Source organism: Protopterus annectens, chromosome 10.part0 (assembly GCF_019279795.1).
Source record: "Protopterus annectens isolate FY-2018-M chromosome 10.part0, PAN1.0, whole genome shotgun sequence".
Lineage (NCBI taxonomy): Eukaryota > Metazoa > Chordata > Ceratodontiformes > Protopteridae > Protopterus > Protopterus annectens.
The window spans coordinates 1,469,459,168-1,469,478,145 of record NC_056744.1 but is presented as its reverse complement, the minus strand read 5'-3'; the positions used below and the strand labels follow the sequence as shown (position 1 = coordinate 1,469,478,145).

Below are 18,978 nucleotides of genomic sequence, written 5' to 3'. Positions count from 1 at the left end.
CATCTACATTTATGGTAGGTACACAACTGTACTTTACACACTCTATTAGTTTGCTGACTTAAAAAGCAGAGTTGTGTAGTTTATAGGGTAGTAATATTTTGTTCTTTTTTATTGCGTTATTTATCTGTTTGGTATATTTAGAAAAGGGTAGTAGAATATGTAAGAGTGATGACCGACCAGCTAAGGGAGTAATAGCAGTAGAGGGAGGTTGGGGTAGCTGGTTTTATTGACTTTGCTGGTGTGGGGGTGGCATAGGATTCATAGCTAGATAGCTGGATAAAGATAGTTAGGATGCTGAAAAGTGGAAGTAGGTGTAGATATGTGGTAGGAAGTGAGAGGTAAAAGCTAGAGAAAGAATAGAGTGGGTATTGAACTAGGAGGGGTGGGAGTGGGGAGGAGTATTGGGAGAGGGACAAGTTAGCTGTTATTACTGGTTGGAAACTTTGAATTGTGGAATTATGTTTGTCTGTCTGTGTGGGTTTCTATAGGTTAGTTGTTGGTCAGGTCATTCAGATGATGAGTTGTAACCGATCAATGTAAGGATATTGGGAGGGGTCGGAATGGCGTTAGGGTGAGGAGTGTAGTGAAACTGTGCTAACCCCCACAGAATGACTGAAATCTTTAAACTAAGGAAAGTAGCAAAAAAATGTCCAATTTTGATTACTCAGTGACAAATCCGAAGTCTATCAATTTCTTAAACACCTTAACAAAGGATAAACAAATAAAATAAAATTTATTAAAATATCGCTTAACACATAACCATATATACAATAATAGAAAAGAAAGCAAACATTAGCATTTTTTCCCATTTACGCAAATTATACATTGTTTTCTTTCTTTATAACAACTGTCTTTCAGCCCAGCATTACATAAAATGAATTAATTCCTGCATTCCCATAAACCCCACACCTCCTCATGAGCATTATTCTGCATATGTTGTTCCCAGAAACTCCATTTATTTCAGTGTAATTTGCTCCTTCCTTTTTCCTTAAGATCTCTCTTCCAGTTTGTTTACCTCGTTTACAATAGCTATTACTTAAAATACAGTTGGTAAAAATTTTTATGTCCATTTACTAGTAAAAAACATGTTCCCAATTACCTCTTTTCCCCATCACAACTCCAACATTTGCTATCTACCCAAGGGAAAATTATGTGAAGCCTGCTTGGGATGTAAAAATACCTATGCAACCACTTCCAAGAAAAACACTAAACCTTCTGGACTTTGCTGCAGACTTGGGAGCCATATGCATATGTCCTCCCATTGTTCTCTTGTCAACTATTTTTCCATTCTGTCTTCCCAATCCATTCTAAATTCCACTGATTGATTCTTATAGTTATCATGTAGTATTTTATATGCCCTACTAATCTTCCACTTTTCAACAATATCGTCTGTTCTATATTCAACTAAAAACTCTTACTACAGCAGGTCTTTCACTTAGGACCCCACTTTCCTTTTCTTATCTCTACTCTGATATCAGTTGCTGATATGGAAGGTAGTCTCTAACCTGCAGTCTGTACTTCTTCTTCTTGGCTTCATCCTACTTTATTAAATTTCCCTGTCTAGTTATTTGCTCTGAATATCTTGGGTTTTTTGAGACATTTTTCTCCTGAAATTTCCAGCCCCCTCTTGCCTATTTTCTGTACCCCTGCTTGCAGACATCCCTGTTGGCAAAATCTCCTTTCTCCATTAATGTGTCGGCTTAGTTCTTAGAATACTTCTTGCAACTTTATGAATATAATGTTCTGTATGTTAATTATTCTTCTTAGGGCTCTACATCCAATATCCTACTATCTCCTTATTTCTTAAACTACCCTCTGCTTCATCATCATCTCTTTCCACTCTAAATAATAACCTTCTGATTGTGTTATGCATATGAACCTTAACTGCTTAGCTGTAAAGTATCCCTTCAAGTCAGGCATTCCAAAACTACCTTGTTCTGTTGGAAGGATCAACTTATCCCCCTTAACTCTTCCTCTCTTAACCTCCCTGATAAATTCCTTCAACTCCTTATTAATTATTGTCCGCAACTTTTCCTATAGTTGATAATAAATATGCCTGACCTGTAAATAAAACTAATGAGACTAAAATCATTCTCACTGCTTATATCTTTGTATTCATATCCATAAACAAGTTTTTGCATTATAATTTGTTTAGTCTGTTTCCACATATCCTTATCTGCTATAACAGAAGCCTTTTTAATTCATATTCTTAATTCATATTCTTAAATATTTCATCTTATCATGTCCCCATAAATATAAATATTGCTGAGCCAAGTCAGGAGTCTTACATAACTTATGTCTATACCATTTGTTTTGTCTTCATTAATTTTATATCCTGAAAAGAATTTTAACTGTTTCAAAATGTTCCACAATACTGACATATCCTTTTATGGATTCATCAAGCACAAAAGAATATCATCTGCAAATAAAGCCAACTTGTCTTGATTATCATAATAATTGCATCCTTGAATTTATGATTTCCTTAATTTCTTTGCCAGTGGTTCTAAATATAAGGCAAATGCAAATAGCAGAAGGAAAAGAGGACATCAGTGCTAGTTCCTCTTTTAAAACACAACTTGTCAGAGAGGCTCCCTCCCATTTTAATTCTTGCCTCCAGTCCTTTGTATATCCTCCAGTTAACCATATTGTATTGCATGGAATGTGGTTATTAGTTATTATGCTCTGATATCCAGAAAAAGGCAAATCAGTTAAGCACTACTACTATAGTGCGAAATCTGATCTTAACAAATTTAAGCACCCCCTGTTTAACTTATTAACATCAGGTCTCGTGCTGGATAGTCAAATCTATCAGTACTGACTGGCAAAGGTAGTGGTGGAATAATAAACAGATTTTGTTTCTGCCTGCTGTCCGTACAGGTAACGTGCCACTGATTTCCTGTTATAAACTTAGAAAAGTAGCAGGAATAACAGCATGCGTGTTCCTCTGCATTTTTTGAAGGATACAAAGTCGGAAACTCAAATGTATGCCATTATTTTATGAATTTAGTCCTCAGTAATTGGTCTGAAACCACAGATGTTAAGTTGCTTATCTCGCCTTCGTTCTTGCTGGTTGGGATCGGAGCCAATCCTCTGCTCTGACTCGGCCATTTTCTATAGCTCGAGAGCTGTTTATTGGCTCGAGGCTACCCCTTATCCCATGATGCCTATCAATAGCTACCCAGATCTCGTTTACCGCTTCAGCTGCGAGGTGTTGTTTTTCTGGATCAGGCTCGTATAAAGTTTTTTTCTTATAACTTTCTTACTCTAGAATTATTTATTTTTTCAGTGTTTTATTGTTAACGTTAGTCTTGTTTTTTGTGATAGCTAGTGTTTAATTGTAGTATCCCATCCTTTCCTTGTAGAACTCGTTTAACTTAGAGAGTTCTCCCCTGCCCCTCCCCCCCATCCTCTACTTGTCAGGTTAGCCATTTAGGTTAGAGGCTTTCCTTCTACCTTTCTTTCATAGGCTAGCTGTTTAAGTTAGAGGCTTTCCTATTAAAAAAAAAATCCTTTAGCTATAGTCTTGTAGTACAGTGTGTTTTTTGTGTAGACTGTATTTTGCTTTGGTAGCTGTTGTGGTAGTTGTTGTTTCCTTCTTTCAGGATGTCAAAGGAATCCAAAGTGTCTGGATTCAAGAAGTGTGACTCATGCTGTCAGAAAATGTCTCTGACAGATGGGCACACTTCTTGCGTCTATTGTTTAGGCGCCGTGCACCTGCAGGACTCTTGTTCTATCTGCCATGTATTTAGTCCAAGAGTCCTGCAGGAGCGTAAGAATAAGCTTATTCTTAGGGGGTCTTTTAAAGCCCCAGGATTCACTGGCCACGACCTCTCAGCCTGTGAAATCCCCTAAATCTACCAAGCCATCGGCTGCAAGTTCGGAGCTGTCCTCGGTTCAGACTCTACCTTCTGCTTCGGTTCTGGCTGGCACTGATAAGACTATCTCCCTGTCAGCTCCATCAGAAACTATGGAGCCTTCACGGAGCCACAAGAGGCTGAGGTCCCCTTCATTGGAATCGGTGCATTCGGCTCCTTGGTCTCCTTTGCTTCAGAGCGAGCACAGTCACAGATCCTCCCACTTCTCTCGATCCTCTAGGCTGTCAGATCACGATGTGGAGAGAGTGGTCAGTAGGCTGCTAAAGTCGCAGGCACTTGCCAAGATGCTGTCCAGCCCTCATCAACAGGTGTCGGCTTCGTCACCTTCCATCGATGTTCTTCCTCCGACTCCAATGAGTTTGGAGCCGGAGTTTGTTGGGGTTCGAGTAGTGGAACCGTCAGCTCCGATAACTCTATCTCCTTCGGTTCCGTCATTGGCTCCAAACCCCTCAGTGGTGCCGTCCATCGAGTGATCTCGGTGCCGGGGCTCCCTCGTTGGCTCCGAGGGGGCGAGTGGCATCGGACCCTTGTCCGACCCCGTTCTCCCTCACGGAGCTTCTGCGCAGGTGTGCTCGGCTCCTACATCAGCCATGGAGCAGTCTCCCTCGGTGCGGAGAAAGTTTCAGATTTCCTCGGAACCGGTGCTTTCTCTGCATCATGGCAGGGATGCCTTCGATGTCATGAGGAGTGTGCTGGCCACTGAGTCAGCTCCACTATCGGCCCCCACCGGTTTCATCCCCTGTAGTGCCTGTGTCAACCTCTGCTTCTCCTGCAGACCCCAAACGTAGGGAACTGGCACTCCAGGGCACCCCATTGGATGTTTCCTCTTCTTCTGAGGCCTCCCCTGATTATTCAGAGGATCCCCCTCGTAAGAAGAAGTGCAAGAGGAAGCACATTGACTCCCCTGAGTCTGTCACTTCTGATACAGACTTAGATGAATTGGAAGGGTCCCCAAGATCCCCCTCTGAAGATGTTTCCTTCTCGGACATCCTAGAAATGCTTAAGCAGAGGGGGAACTGGAATCCCCTAGCCCCTACCGAGGATGAGTCTGTATTTCTGGATGCGTTCGGTTCCCGACCTTCCACCTCCTGGGTTTCTCCGCCTTTTGATCCACTTATGGCAGTGGTGGCTCGAAAGGCTTGGTCAGCTCTGGATACAGTGGAATCAACTCTGAGGAGACCTGACAAATTCATCACAGCACCCCAAGATAAACAGTTCCTTACCAAAGGTGTTCCTGTTGATGTCATGGTGGTAGCAGCAGCCACCAAAAAAAAGTTAGCAGAGACCTCTTCGTCTGTTCATCCTCCTAACAAGGAGTCAAGGACCATGGACAGATACAGGAAGCAAATGTTCGCTTCAGCGACCTTTTCTATGAGGTCACTGAACTACTTATGTCATTTTACCCGGCTTTAGAGGGACCTTCTTAAAGAGCTCAGAGATACCCTTCAAGATCCATCAGCTGAGGGGGCTCTAGCTAAAGTAGCTTCCCAGCTGGCGATGCTTAATTCTGTAGTTAACTCCTCCATGAGGCTCATTTCCTATGCAGCCGATGGTGCGAGTAGAGCCGCAGGTATGGATGTGGCCCTTAGAAAGCATGCATGGATGCAGCTGTGTAATTTTGCGGAACCCTTTCGAGCGTCATGCACCAACACCCCCTTTGATGGTTACTTTCTTCTTGGACCACAGGTGAAAGACACTTTGACTAGGTGTGGCCAAGAAGACAAGACTCTCTCTGCTGTGGGAGTCCATTTTTCCACTCCTTCTAGACCGTACCCCAAAGGTCAGAAGAGTGGCAAAATGTGGTTCCGAAAATCCCAGGAAGCCTTGCCTGACACACGTAGCGATTTTTCCTCCAGGGGCAGAGGGGGAAACAATAACAACAGATGCTGCCCTCGTGACAGAGGGGGTCCGCAGAACCAGGGCAACAGAGAATCTTTTTCTGATAAGCCCTTTCAGAATCCCTGAAGGGTTGCCCGGCTGCTCACCTCTGGAGGCAGTCGGGGGAAGACTTTCACTGTACCCAAAAGCCTGGCAAGATTTAACGCAAGACAGATGGGTACGGTCCATTATATCTGGATGTTACAAAATTCCCTTCTGTCAACCCCCCCCCCACCCCTTACTGTCAAGGAAATCCCTTCCAGATGTTCCACCCAATCTGAAGGACAAAGCAGTAATAGATGTTTCAAAACTGCTAGAAAAAAGAGTAATCCATGAAAGATCCGGAACTTACTCAAGGTTCTTTTTGGTACCAAAAAAGACAGGGGACTGGAGACCAATTTTGGATCTCAGCAGACTAAACAGGTCTGTACAAAGAACAAAGTTTCGGATGGTCACGCTACAGTCCATTCTACCCTTTCTGGATCAGGACAATTGGATGTGCTCAATAGATCTTCAGGACGCGTACTACCATATCAAGATGGACAGGCACTCCAGGAGATTTCTTCGCTTCCGGCTGGGAGCCAGTCATTACCAGTTCAGAGCTCTGCCCTTTGATCTCACTACAGCCCCCAGGGTGTTCACCAAATGTATGGCAGTGGTCACGGCTCACCTGAGACGTTGAGGATTCAAGGTATTTCCATATCTAGACGAGTGGCTCCTCACTGCTACTACCAGGCATCAACTTCGTCAAGCCAGGGACTACACAATCACAATCTGCTCCCAGTTGGGTATTACAATAAACTTCGAAAAATCTGCCTTGTCGCCCTGTCAATCTATCACCTACATAGGTGCAGACTTAGACACAAGGAACATGTCCGCAAGGCTACCGCCTGAAAGGGTGTCTACAGTTTGTCAGCAAGTACAAATTTTGATGCAGAGCAAAAGAATCCAAGCCAGGTTGGTCCTTCAAACTCTGGGTTCCATGGCAGCAGCCATTCTTCTAATCCCACTGGCCTGCTTTCACATGAGGATCCTTCAGTGGCTTCTGTTCACACAATGGTCTTTCCAACAGCTGCCCATGTCTCACATGATCATGATTACAGAAGCATGCAAAAGGCACCTGTCCTGGTGGATGGTCTCCCCACTAGTGACTCAGGGCAGACCCTTCATTCAGACCCCTCCGGTAGCCACTGTGACCACAGACGCCTCCCTGATGGGGGGGGGGGGCATTATCAGGGCAGGACAGTCCAAGGCACTTGGCAGCCTCACGAGTACCATCTGCACATAAACGTCCTAGAAATGAGAGCCATGCTCCTAGCGTTGCAAGCCCTTCAGGACTCTCTGACTTCTGGGACCATTGCAATTCAAACAGACAACATGTCAGTGGTGTGGTACATCAACAAGCAGGGTGGAACCAGGTCCTACTCCCTGTGTCGAGAAGCACTCAGACTGTGGCAGTGAGCAATTTCCTCCCAACGTTTTATGATTGCGACGCACATCCCTGGGAGGTCCAACGTCATAGCAGACAGGCTCAGCAGGGCTATCCTCATGCCTCACGAGTGGTCTCTGAATCAGGAAGTTGTGGATCTTATCTTCCACAAATGGGGACAGCCTTGTTGCGATATTTTCACCACCCCCTTCAACAGCAAATGCAGCAACTACTTCTCCCTTCTTCCGCTTTCTGGTCACTCACCCAGAAACGCTCTAGTCCACGATTGGCCTAAGGGACTTCTTTATGCCTTTCCTCCATTTCCCCTGATTCCAAAACTCATTCAGAAAGCAGTATTGTTGGGTTGCAAAATGATCCTCATTACCCCCTACTGGCCTCAACAGTTGTGGTTCCCATTCCTGCACCATTACCTTCTCGATCAACCTTGGACTCTGGATCCGATTCCAGACCTACTGATTCATCAATCAGGTGGGTTGCATCAATCCCTCCAAACTCTCCAGCTCACAACTTGGTTGCTCTACTTCCAACCTTAGCCAGGCTTCCCAGCATTTCCCCGGCTGTACGTGAGATTATTTTCTCCTCTCAAAGTCCACAACCAGAAAAATTTATGCTAGTAAATGGAAACATTTTTCTTGTTGGGCAGAGGCTAGGAATGTATACCCCTTTTCAGCCCCAGTCCACGAAATTCTGGAATTCCTAGCACAACTTTTTTATTCCGGGTCCACTTCTGCTACAATCAGAGTTCAATTAGCGGCCATTTCTAACTTTCATGTTGGTTTGTCAAATTCAAACATTATGTCTCATAAGCTCTGTAAAGCTTTTTTGAGAGGGACCACTCTCCTTAGGCCTCCAGTCAGAGATCCCCCTCCTCCTTGGGGCCTTAATTTGGTATTAACTTCCTTAACTCTGCCCCCTTGTGAACCAGCAGCGTCCTGCTCCATTAAGTTTCTGTCTTGGAAGATACTCTTTCTGGTAGCTATTACTTCAGCCAGACGCATCTCTGAACTTCAGGCACTATGTGTTCGTCCTCCATACTTGGTTTTTCATAAGGACAGGGTTGCTCTGAGGACTAATCCTTCATTTTTTCCGAAAGTCTGCTCGGAAAATAATTTAAACCAATCTATAGACCTTCCTGTGTTTTTCCCTAACCACACCAACAAGGCAGAGTACAAATTACACCAATTGGACGTTCATAGACTATTGCGTTTTTGCCTGCACAGGACTAAGGAAATAAGGAAGTATGACCAACTTTTCCTTTCCTATGCTCTAGGCAAACAAGGTCTCCCAGTTTCCAAGGTGACCTTATCCAGGTGGTTGTCTCACACTATTACTTTCATTTATCAATTAAGGAACAAAGATATGTTCATCGTGTTTCACTGTTGCAGTCATTACACTTGGGTTATCCTGCTGGCAGGCTACCCGCAGTCGGCCTGAATTCCAAAGTCTAGGTCCGGCGTCGGTTGCTGTCGCCTCTTCCCTGACGTCAGTGCACCAGGGGTATAAAAAATGCAGCCGACTCCATTTTCTTCAGTCTTTCTTGCCGCGCGGTGCCCGAAGCAAAAGCAGTTCACAAGTGCCAGTCAACCTACTCCTGAGATTTGCAAAGACGAATTTCAGATCCAAAGTCTTCATTTAAGCTAAGTACCCCATTGGGGAAACTTTTTTCTTGCTCCAGACCGATGTCAGAAAAAGTTAACAATTGTATTTCTTGTGGGAAGCAAATACCTCATAAGGATTTTCATTCCTACTGTATTCCTTGCCTAGGCCCTGATCACAACGTTTCTACCTGTCGGTTTTGTGCTAGATTTAACCAATGCACTATTCAGCGTCGTTACGACTTTGGTTTTCATTACTTTGGCCGAAGATTCAATTATATAATGCCGTCGGAACAGCCGACGACCGGAGTTTATAAAAAGCGCAAGGAAAAAGAAAAGGACAGGCATCCGAGGTCCAAAACCGACGACAAGGCTTCCGCTAAGCCATTCGCCGGTTCCCCGGTTCACAGTGAGGCGCTTTTGCAGCCCCTGACACCCGCTACCTCAGAGCCACAGGCCACTAATGACTCCCAAGTGGAGCCAGCTAGGCCTCTGGATACTCAAGGTATTGGACACTCGGAAACCATTCCCTCAGATGGGTCCAGAGCCGCTGAGCAGGCATCGGCTTCTGAGGGTGTTTTCAGACCTACACAGGTATATGAACAAAAACGCCAAAGGTTTTTGTTCATTTTGTTGGACACTGGGATCATTTTTTACTACACAGGTATATGTAAAGCCTTCTTCAGCATCCAAAGCAAAGACTAAAGCAGCTCTAAAGACAAAGAAACAAGTACAGCATTCTCCTGGACAGACTTCCATGCCTAAAAAACAGATGCTCAAAATGGCCGAAGACCTAATTACCTTGATCAGGGGTTCCCATCCCCCCTCCTGACAAGAGGCCTAGGCAAGAGACAGAATATGAATCTTCTGATCAGGTTTCCATTTCCTCTGACTCTTCTTCTGAACAGGAATACTCTCTTCCTCCTTATGAGGATTCTAATGCTAAAGAATCTATCCCTTCAGCCTCTCCGCCTGAGGATTATTCTTTTGGGGAAACCCTGCATACCATGAGGGAGCACTTCCACTGAGAGACTACTCATAATCTAAGAATAGGCTTAGAGATTTTCTTTTACTACCTCAGCACAGGCCTCTGACTATTCCTCCTGTGTTAGACATTGTAGATGATGTGTTTTCAGAGTCCGGCCTTTCTCCTGACTCTTTACCCCCTGCCCCTATTAAACCAGACAGATACTACAGGGTTCCAGATTCACATAAATTTCTTTATAAAAACCTTGCTGTTGACCCAGAAACTATTTCTCACGGTCCCAAAGGGGTCAAGGCTTCTACTGCAAAAAACCCTATCCCCTCTGATAGGGATTCAAGGGCGCTAGACAGATGGGGAAAAAGGTTTACACTTCTGCTACTTTGGCTGTGAGAGCTTTAAACTGCCAATTTCATATGCTTAAATATCAGCAATACTTAATGTCACTGCTAAAACAGAAAATGTTGACAAATTCTGATTGTGCAGAAAATAAAGAAATGCAGGATTTATTGCATGCAACTGAACAAGTAGGAAAGCATACATTGCAATGTGGTTTTGATTCTCTGGAGGCCTCTTGTAGGGCTGCAGTTACGGGTTATGTCATTAGGAGGGATGCTTGGTTAAAGGAACAGAATCTGCCTGATCATGTTAAAGCAAAATTATTAGATGCTCCATTACAGCATGATACCTTATTTGGTGTTAAAGCAGAGGAAGTGTTGAAGAAAATGGAGGACAAAGCGAAATCTATGCAAACAGTAAAGGATTTCTTACAGGTACAGCCACCCAGATTTAGCAGGAACTGGCCTATAAAGAATTGGTCCTTTCCAGTGTCCGATAGGCCACAAAGAGGCAGATACAGACGCCCCAGAGGCAGATCCCAGCCCCAGGGCTCATACAGGCCTAAACAGTGGGGCGCTTCTACCTCCAATAGTGGAGAAGACAAATCACAGCCATACAGGAAACAGTCCCAATGACTTTCCTCTGACAGCACCAAGCACTTACCTTTTGGCAGCCCCCTTAGGGGGAAAACTAGCACTTTTTCCTCAAAATTGGCACATGATCACCCAGGACAAATGGGTCTTGAATATAGTGTCCCAGGGCTACAGGTTCCACTTTCACACCCTGCCAAGTGCAAAAGGTATGCCAGACCTGCCACACAATCAATGGGCAGATGCACAAAAATAAGTTTCATCCCTTATGGACATGAGGGCCATTCAGCAAGTACCACAGCAAGAGCAGGGACAAGGATTTTACTCAAGACTTTTATTGGTACCCAGAAAGGACAAAGCCTGGAGACCAGTACTGGACCTGTCTACTCTAAATACATTTCTGGACGTCCCAAAATTCAAAATGTTGACTCTACAGCAGCTTTTGCCCATGCTGGGCAAGAAGGCTAGGCTTGTAACTTTAGACCTAAAAGAGACATACCTGCATATCCCAATCAGACAATCTTGCAGAAGATGCCTCAGATTCACAGCTGGGTCAATGCACTACCAATTCTCTGCACTGTCCTTTGGCTTATTTACTGCACCCAGGGTATTCACAAAATGCCTGGCACCAGTAATTGCATTTTGCAGACAAAGAGAAATTCAAATATATCCTTACTTGGATGACTGCCTTATTCAAGCAGAGAACAAGGACATTCTACTAAAGCATCTGGCATTTGTAAAGAGATTATTAATTTGCCTAGGGTACACAGTAAACGAAAAAAAATCAAAACTAGTACCCTCTCAAGAGATAATATTCCTGGGTGCAAGCTTAAATACAACTGCCCAGATGGCTTATCTCACGCCAGACAAACAAAGGCAACTGACTTCTTACTTCAAAATGTTGACAACAAAGACCCAGTTATCTGCAAGAAAACTTCTGCAGGCTTTGGGCTTCATGGCATCCTGCATTCTGCTAATTCCATATGCCAGACTGCATATGAGGAAACTTCAATGGTATCTAAAAAGTGTTTGGACTCAACATTGTCACAGCCTGGCACCATTAATTACCCTCATTCCTTGCCTGCAACAGGAGTTTCGATGGTGGGTACAGGCCCGTCACCACAACAAGGGACAGCCTTTCACCCTACCCACAGCCAGGTAGTCAATAACAACAGATGCATCAGATTATGCCTGGGGGGCCCACATGGCAGGAATATGTATTCAGGGCACATGGCCCACAAGCCAAATGCATCTTCATATCAATCAAAAAGAGATGCTAGCTGTTCAGAATGCCCTGACAGCTTTCAAGGATCTACTTCATCCAGGACAACTACTGATAAGGACGGACAATACTACAGTCATGTGGTACATAAACAAGCAGGGAGGCACACATTCTGACCCCCTCTGCAGACAAGCCATGACTTTGTGGGACACAGCATTGACCTATCAAGTACACCTGCAAGCACAATTCCTGCCAGGAAAGAAAAATACTCTGGCAGACGAACTAAGCAGAAACCTCACGGATCCCCACTTGTGGAAACTGGATCCACAAGTCTTCAGCATGATAACATAAATGGGGATGCCCAGACATAGATCTATTTGCTTCCCCTCACAACTGCCAACTGCAGAGATTCTGCACAAGGACTTATCAGGACCAAGCATGGAAAGTGGATGCTCTATCATTCAGCTGGAAGACCCTAACTGCATATGCCTTTCCTCCTCTGCCTCTCCTCCCCAAGGTACTCCTAAAGGTCAGACAAGAGAAGTCAAAAATGATTCTGATTGCCCCAGACTGGCCCCGTCAGCACTGGTACCCAATCCTAAAGAGCTTGTCTCAAGGCCCAGCCTGGACATTACCTCTAATTCCTCACTTACTGACCCAGCGAAACAATCAGATCCTGCACAGCCAACTCAGGACCCTAAATCTGGCAGCATGGCGGATAATGTAGCCATTCAGAAGACACCTCTCTCTAAAGCAGTGATGGATGTTATTTTGGAGGCTAGGAGGCCCAGTACCAGAAAATCTTATGCAGAAAAATGGAAAAGATTCTGTGCTTGGAACCAGGCATAAGGAACTGACACGTTTGTACCAAATACTTTACCCTCTTTTGGTAATATAGCCACCACAGCTTTTTTTTCCAATTCTGGTGATTCCCCTCATTTTTAAATAGTATTAAAAAAACTTCCTGATCTTTATCACTTTCTTCCCTACTAACATCCATACTTCCACAGAAATGCCATCTGTTCCCAGGAATTTCCCTGCAGATTGATTATACATCACAGTTTTTATCTCATCTCTTCCTATAATATTAGTTGTTGAGCCTCATCTTCTTCTAATCTTGGCATAATTAAGTCGTAGTAAATATTTCTGTTTGTGCACTTTCTTGGTTTGCAAATTTCTTTGCTTTATACAAATTTTCATAACATTTCCGAAATATCTCTAATAGCGCTATAGGATATCTGATTATTTTTCTTGTCACAGGCTCCCTAAGTTTGGCAACAACCCTTTCTACTTTCTGTTGCCTAAGTCGCTGATAAACATTTTGTGCTCTGGAGTTATCAAAAAATAATTGCTTAATAGCAATCTTTGTAAACCCATATATATTATCCAAGTACTTCCTTATTTACTCTTTATTAATATGTAGTTGCTCTTCTTCTTATTTTGTTACAGCCCCTCAAAATATTTCCTATTACTTTTTAACTATATCTCTTTGTTTTATTTCTACCGTATTCTAAACTTGTTTCATTTTATTACACTCACTATCTCTTCCTTCTGAAGAAATTAATATCTTCTCTAATAAGTCATGAATAATTGCCACTTCTCATTCCTTAAATTCCTTTCTTTTTAGCAGGTAAGTGGGAAAGCATCAGTATCTCACTTTTACTTCATTATCTCACACTTTTATCCTAGTTCGTATCAGAGCACGAGGTTGAAGCTTTCAAAAAAATGCTCATGTTCCTGTTCATGTGAAGTATAATTTCTAGCCAGTCTAGCCCAGTTATTGCAACTTTGGGGAAAAATATGTAAATTCTGTTATAGTTCTTACTATTGAATTCACATTTTCTGTAACATATATTTTCAAAAATTTCTTCAGAAATCTACCCTCTTTTCTTATATTTAATCTTCTTGGTCTCACCGACACATCCTCACTTTTGCAAATCAAGGTCCAGTCCTCACCTATAGGTAATATTCCCTTCTGATAGCTGATTATTTCTCCCAACATTTTCTTAAGCTCAGTAATAGCAGTTTTTGGTGGAATTTAATTACATGCCGGTGTAGTCTTTACCCCTTGCCTGTAGCCCCCTCACTAACACAAAACTAACATTATTGTCTTTCTTTTTCTGTCACTATTGGAATCCCTCTAGTAATCAGTATTATTACCCCCCCTTTCCTTTGTCCCTGATATTCTGATAATTATCCATCCTGAAATAATTTTTGTTAATTTCAGATGCTACAGTTTGTCAGTTTTGCTAGTGAAATTTTGAATTTTGCTGTAGTTTTTAAGGAGTGTTTATGTCACTGGTGATAAGGATTCCTTGAGCCTTGCAAGTCTGCTGAGCTACTTACTTTTTTATGTGATATTGAATGTTGTAGGGTCCACCAGGACAGAGAGTGAAATAGGTGGAAAGTTCAGCAAACACACGAAGACCTATTACATACATATAATTATTTGAAATGCAGTGAAAGCTGGATTTTGCTAAAATTAAGCCCACTAGGGGACCTTTGCACTAGTGATTTACCTGAAATAGCAACTGGAGCAGCATTTTCCCTGCTCTTGAAAATCCCTTTTCCAGGTTGATACAGATTAAAAGCAGAAAGACAGCAATTAACAAGATAGTATCACACTTATTTCTAGGATAGATTGACCCAGAATCCAGTCCTAAACATGTTCTGTTAATACATTTTATAAAAATGCAGTTTACCTTACTGTAGAGTGAGGCCGCTAGAGGCAGCTGGAGGGAGTTGGATTCACAAGGTAACCTAATCAAAGTATATAGCAATCATTTCCAAAATGTCATCTCTATCAGGTAGAGTAAATGCTGTCAAACCTACGGTTCTACCACATATTTTATATGTGATCAGGACTCTGCCCCTAAGTAATAGCCTTCCCACTATTAAGTAAGATTTACTTATCAGTGCAGTTTCAGGGTCGCTGGGCAAGAAAATCTTAATTTGCATGTCTCTGTGGAGGGTTGGGGGCTTCCCCCATTTTCCAAAATACACATTAGCTTTCAGTTTAGCCTAAGTGATGCCTTATTCCTAAGATGAGGATAACTCATCCCATTAAGGGGATATAAAAAGGCTACTGAATTATGTGAAGTTATTCCTTAGAAGGCTGATGGAGCCGAGGTACCAGAATGTGATGTGGAATAAAGAAGTTGTAGCCACAGCGGTGCTTCCTGTTTGGTTTATTAATTCAGCTGAGGAGAATTCCTGTGTTGCTGTTTTTCATTGTTCCTGTGGGGAACTGTGGTATGTTTTTCCGATAACTCTTGACAGATAAATTCAGGAATTCAGATTAAAAAAATAATATGTCCGAAATGAATGCTTTGAAAATTGGTCAAAAGAATGTATGCGATAAAGTGATATGGATTGGGAGCAGGACCTAATACCATAATTTAGCAAAACACAAAGGTTAGGTTCTTTATACACAAGCACATACAAAAAACATAGTTGGTCTGTCATTTTAATATGCGATCAAATACTGAACAGACAAGCTCCAGCTAATTTTAAGAAATGCTTGCTTACAATGTTTTAGTATCCATATTGAGCATTATTTTTTTTTTCTTTGAACAGTTAAAAGTGGTTTGGTGGGACTCAAATCTTAGAAGACAAAGAAAGGAACACTGCTTCGCAGAAGAAATGGGGAGGTACTCGAAAAAGCAAGACAAGCTGCATATATAAGTATTTATGGGGAAAAAAGATCTTGTACTCTGTATTCATTTACAACAAAGGTGGACCAATAAACTTCTCTCAGACAGCAAATGGGAAGGAATCCAGTTTAACATTAAATTTCTTAGGATGGGACCAGCAAATGAAATTCATTCACATGTACTCTCTCACACCAAGAATTATAAAATGAGATTAGGAAAGGCAATTTTAGGTACTGGAGATATGTTCAGGTAGAATACTGGTTTGCAGCATCTAAGGGCACAAAAACATGGGTTTACTACTAAGAATATATGCAAAAAATCACTAGAGGTGGATCCTCAGGCACTTGGAAATTCTGTATATTTAATTTTATCCAAGTCCTCTTGTAGCAGTAGAGAAATATATTTAAAGAATTTATATGATACTGACTAGTTATATGCCGTGGTGGTGCAGCGGTAGCGTTGTTGCCTCACAGCAAGAGGTTCTCTCATTCGAGTCTCGATTGGAGTGAGGGGAGTGCCTTCTTTGTGGAGTCTGCATGTCCTTCCCGCGGTTTGGTGGGCATTCGAAAGACATGCGTAAATGGGCGTGCCTTCGCTGAAGGTTGAACGTCGAGCTGGCACCTCGGCGTTCGTGAAAATCTACTGCCAATCATTAGCGGACCGGAGTTCCGCTGGGGCAACCCCTAACTGGGAAAAGCCGAAAGACAACAACATATGATACTGACCTGGCCTTTTCCCTATTTTGCCTGCAAGTTTGGCTTAGTTGAATAACCTATGTTATAAAACAATGCTTTTAGTGTTATTTACTTCTGCCAAAGAACGTCTTGAGATATTTTGTATCCCTTTGTTGATCCTCCACACCTGGTATTTTTCTTAAAATATTTTAACCAGGGAAAGTATCACCTCCAAATATGGATTTTACCACTGGTTAAGGTTTTATGTTGAGGCTTTCTGTGAAGACAGTCAGCTTTCCTTTTCTTAGAAGCATGGAGAGAATGTGTCTAAGCTTTACTTAGACAGATTGCTGCCTTACTGCATATACTTTTGCAATAATAACCATAATAGGTCTTTTATTACATTACCTAAGGCACATTCTAATAGATTTACTGTTAAATCTAGAGCTTTTTTTACGTAACGCAGCTCGGAGGTGATGTATGTGCATCAGCAACTTCTTTGTCTGATCACCTTTGCTGGGTCCTTATAAGATGATTGTAAAGTACAGGTTAACATCTTCCTTTGGAGGCCACTGTTATTCAGGGAATTTTCACAAATGGAAGACCACCAAGGACGATTTGCTTGAGAGTTTGTCCTGCTGTTACAGTTGATGATGGCCCTCCTTTTATCAGATGTAAAAGTTATTTACATACCACAAAAATAAATCTTAAGTAGTCCATTCTCCATTGTATACCTACCCATTCCTGCCTCTGACATGGCTGGTCTGGAGCTTCTTTCTTCTCTCCTTATTCAACTATGTAGACTCCTTTCAGGCATGACCCTGAGTAATTGGAGAGGCATGGCACCATTGTGCATTATTAGATATGGCAAGGTTGCCTAGAAGATTGGGAAAGTTTTATTTGATGAGCAGTCCTAATGTTTGTTGACATTCATCCTGCTGGGACAGTAGATCGCTGTACTCTGATAGATCTGCCTTTATGGTTAATTATGTAACATTCATTTATATATTAGCAGGATCTTTTGCTATGCTTATATTAATTATGCAGTGGTTAACACAGATTATTTTCTCCTAAAGATTAAAATATAGTATTTTTGCAGCGAACAGGTTCAGTTTTATGTTCTATTAAAAACTGAAACAAAAACATTTTAAATCACTAGATTCTCTGTGTGCGCTCTTTTGTGTTTAAGATCTGAAAACCTTTTTATAAAACGGAGCCACGATTTAAGGGTATGTCTAAACTATGACTTCATGCTCCTTATCAAATTCATGAGAAGTGCAAGGTGTAGAGATTGTATAAAAAATCAGTGTGCATTCCTGTCTGCCCTCACTAACTGACCCCTAACTCTTACATATCACAGTGGTATTTACAGTTTGAGTCATCTCTTTAAAAATGATAATTATAAAATGATGAGATGAAGATGCTGATAATAATTGTAATTGTACCCTTTATAGTTTACAGTTTGAGAGTGGCTGTTTCTGTGTACTTGCAAAGAATAAATTGGTCCGTTGGTACACCATAACCTCCCATTTTCACTCTGTATTATTAAAATGGATAAGACTTTGAGTCTGTCACTGAGTAATCAAACAAGGATATATATATATTTTTTGTTACTTAAGACATGTCTGTGTCTCTTAGTATTTTGTGAGGCAACTTTAATGATAATACACATGCAGGTCTTTAGTAGCTGATGGTAGCATGTTATTCCCATGTACATGATAACTGAAGTCACATTATCAAATTTTTCCTGAGCAATTCATTCTGCAGTAACAACATGTTCAATTTCACAGATTGGAGTTCAGTTTGGAACTGGACAAAAAGGACTTGCTGACTTGAAGCTTATGGCATCTTCCGATAAGCATATGTTTACCTTGACTGCCTACAAAGACTTGGAAAATGTCCTTAATGACCTGCAATCAAAAATTTTTGTAATTGAAGGTAAAACGTATCTTCATATACTTTTGTAATTTGATGTAATATATAAACAACATGGCTGTTGTAAAAGTGCATCTTTTTTAAAAGCTATGTTTACTGAGATATATTCAGCATGTTATTGTGTATGCATTTTTCCCAAAGGAAATAAAACATGAAACAGCAAAACAACTTCCAAATCACTTTGACAAATCATTGGAAGACAAGACTGCCCTTTTGCACTGCAGGAGTACAAATATAATGCCATTTTAGAAGAGTGGGACTAGAACAGAGCCTGGAAACTACAAACTATTTATGCTGACTTTTGTAGTTGTGAAACTGAGCAATCATTTCAGAAGAACAGGTTTTTCAATACCTACGCACCAGTGGAGTTCATTACATATATTAGTGCATTACAATATATAGATCACATAACACATATCTGACAGAGCTCTTTGGGCAACCAGTATACCAAACAAGGGTGAGACTGAAAATATGACTGATCTAGACTTTGGGAAGAAGTATGACATGATGCTACAGAATTTATTATGCTGATGTTGAGCAAGCCTTGTGTACTGTTGTGAGGTGGCAGTCTATGTAAAAAGCTACTTAACAGATCACAGAAAATGATGATAAGCGAATTCACCAAGGAAAACTGATTTAGTTTATTAGAGGTTAGTACTAGGACCTTTCCTTTTTAATAGCATATGTGCAGTTAAATTGTTATGTATTTATTTATCTGATTACTGGAAGATCCTTTTCAGCAGGTATCCAGCCCAGTGCAATGACAGTGAATAGTAAAGTAGTAG

The 18,978-nt window shown here is 41.7% G+C and overlaps 1 protein-coding gene across 1 annotated transcript in view; it reads left to right on the top strand.

The window, feature by feature from the left end:
* LOC122813657 (integrin alpha-X-like) overlaps positions 1 to 18,978 on the top strand; it is a 3,682,398-nt gene that overhangs the window by 1,569,448 nt on the left and 2,093,972 nt on the right. The window contains exon 9 of the mRNA XM_044086096.1: positions 18,049 to 18,196. Within this exon, the coding sequence (XP_043942031.1) occupies positions 18,049 to 18,196 (148 nt within the window). The remainder of the gene's footprint in view (positions 1 to 18,048; positions 18,197 to 18,978) is intronic.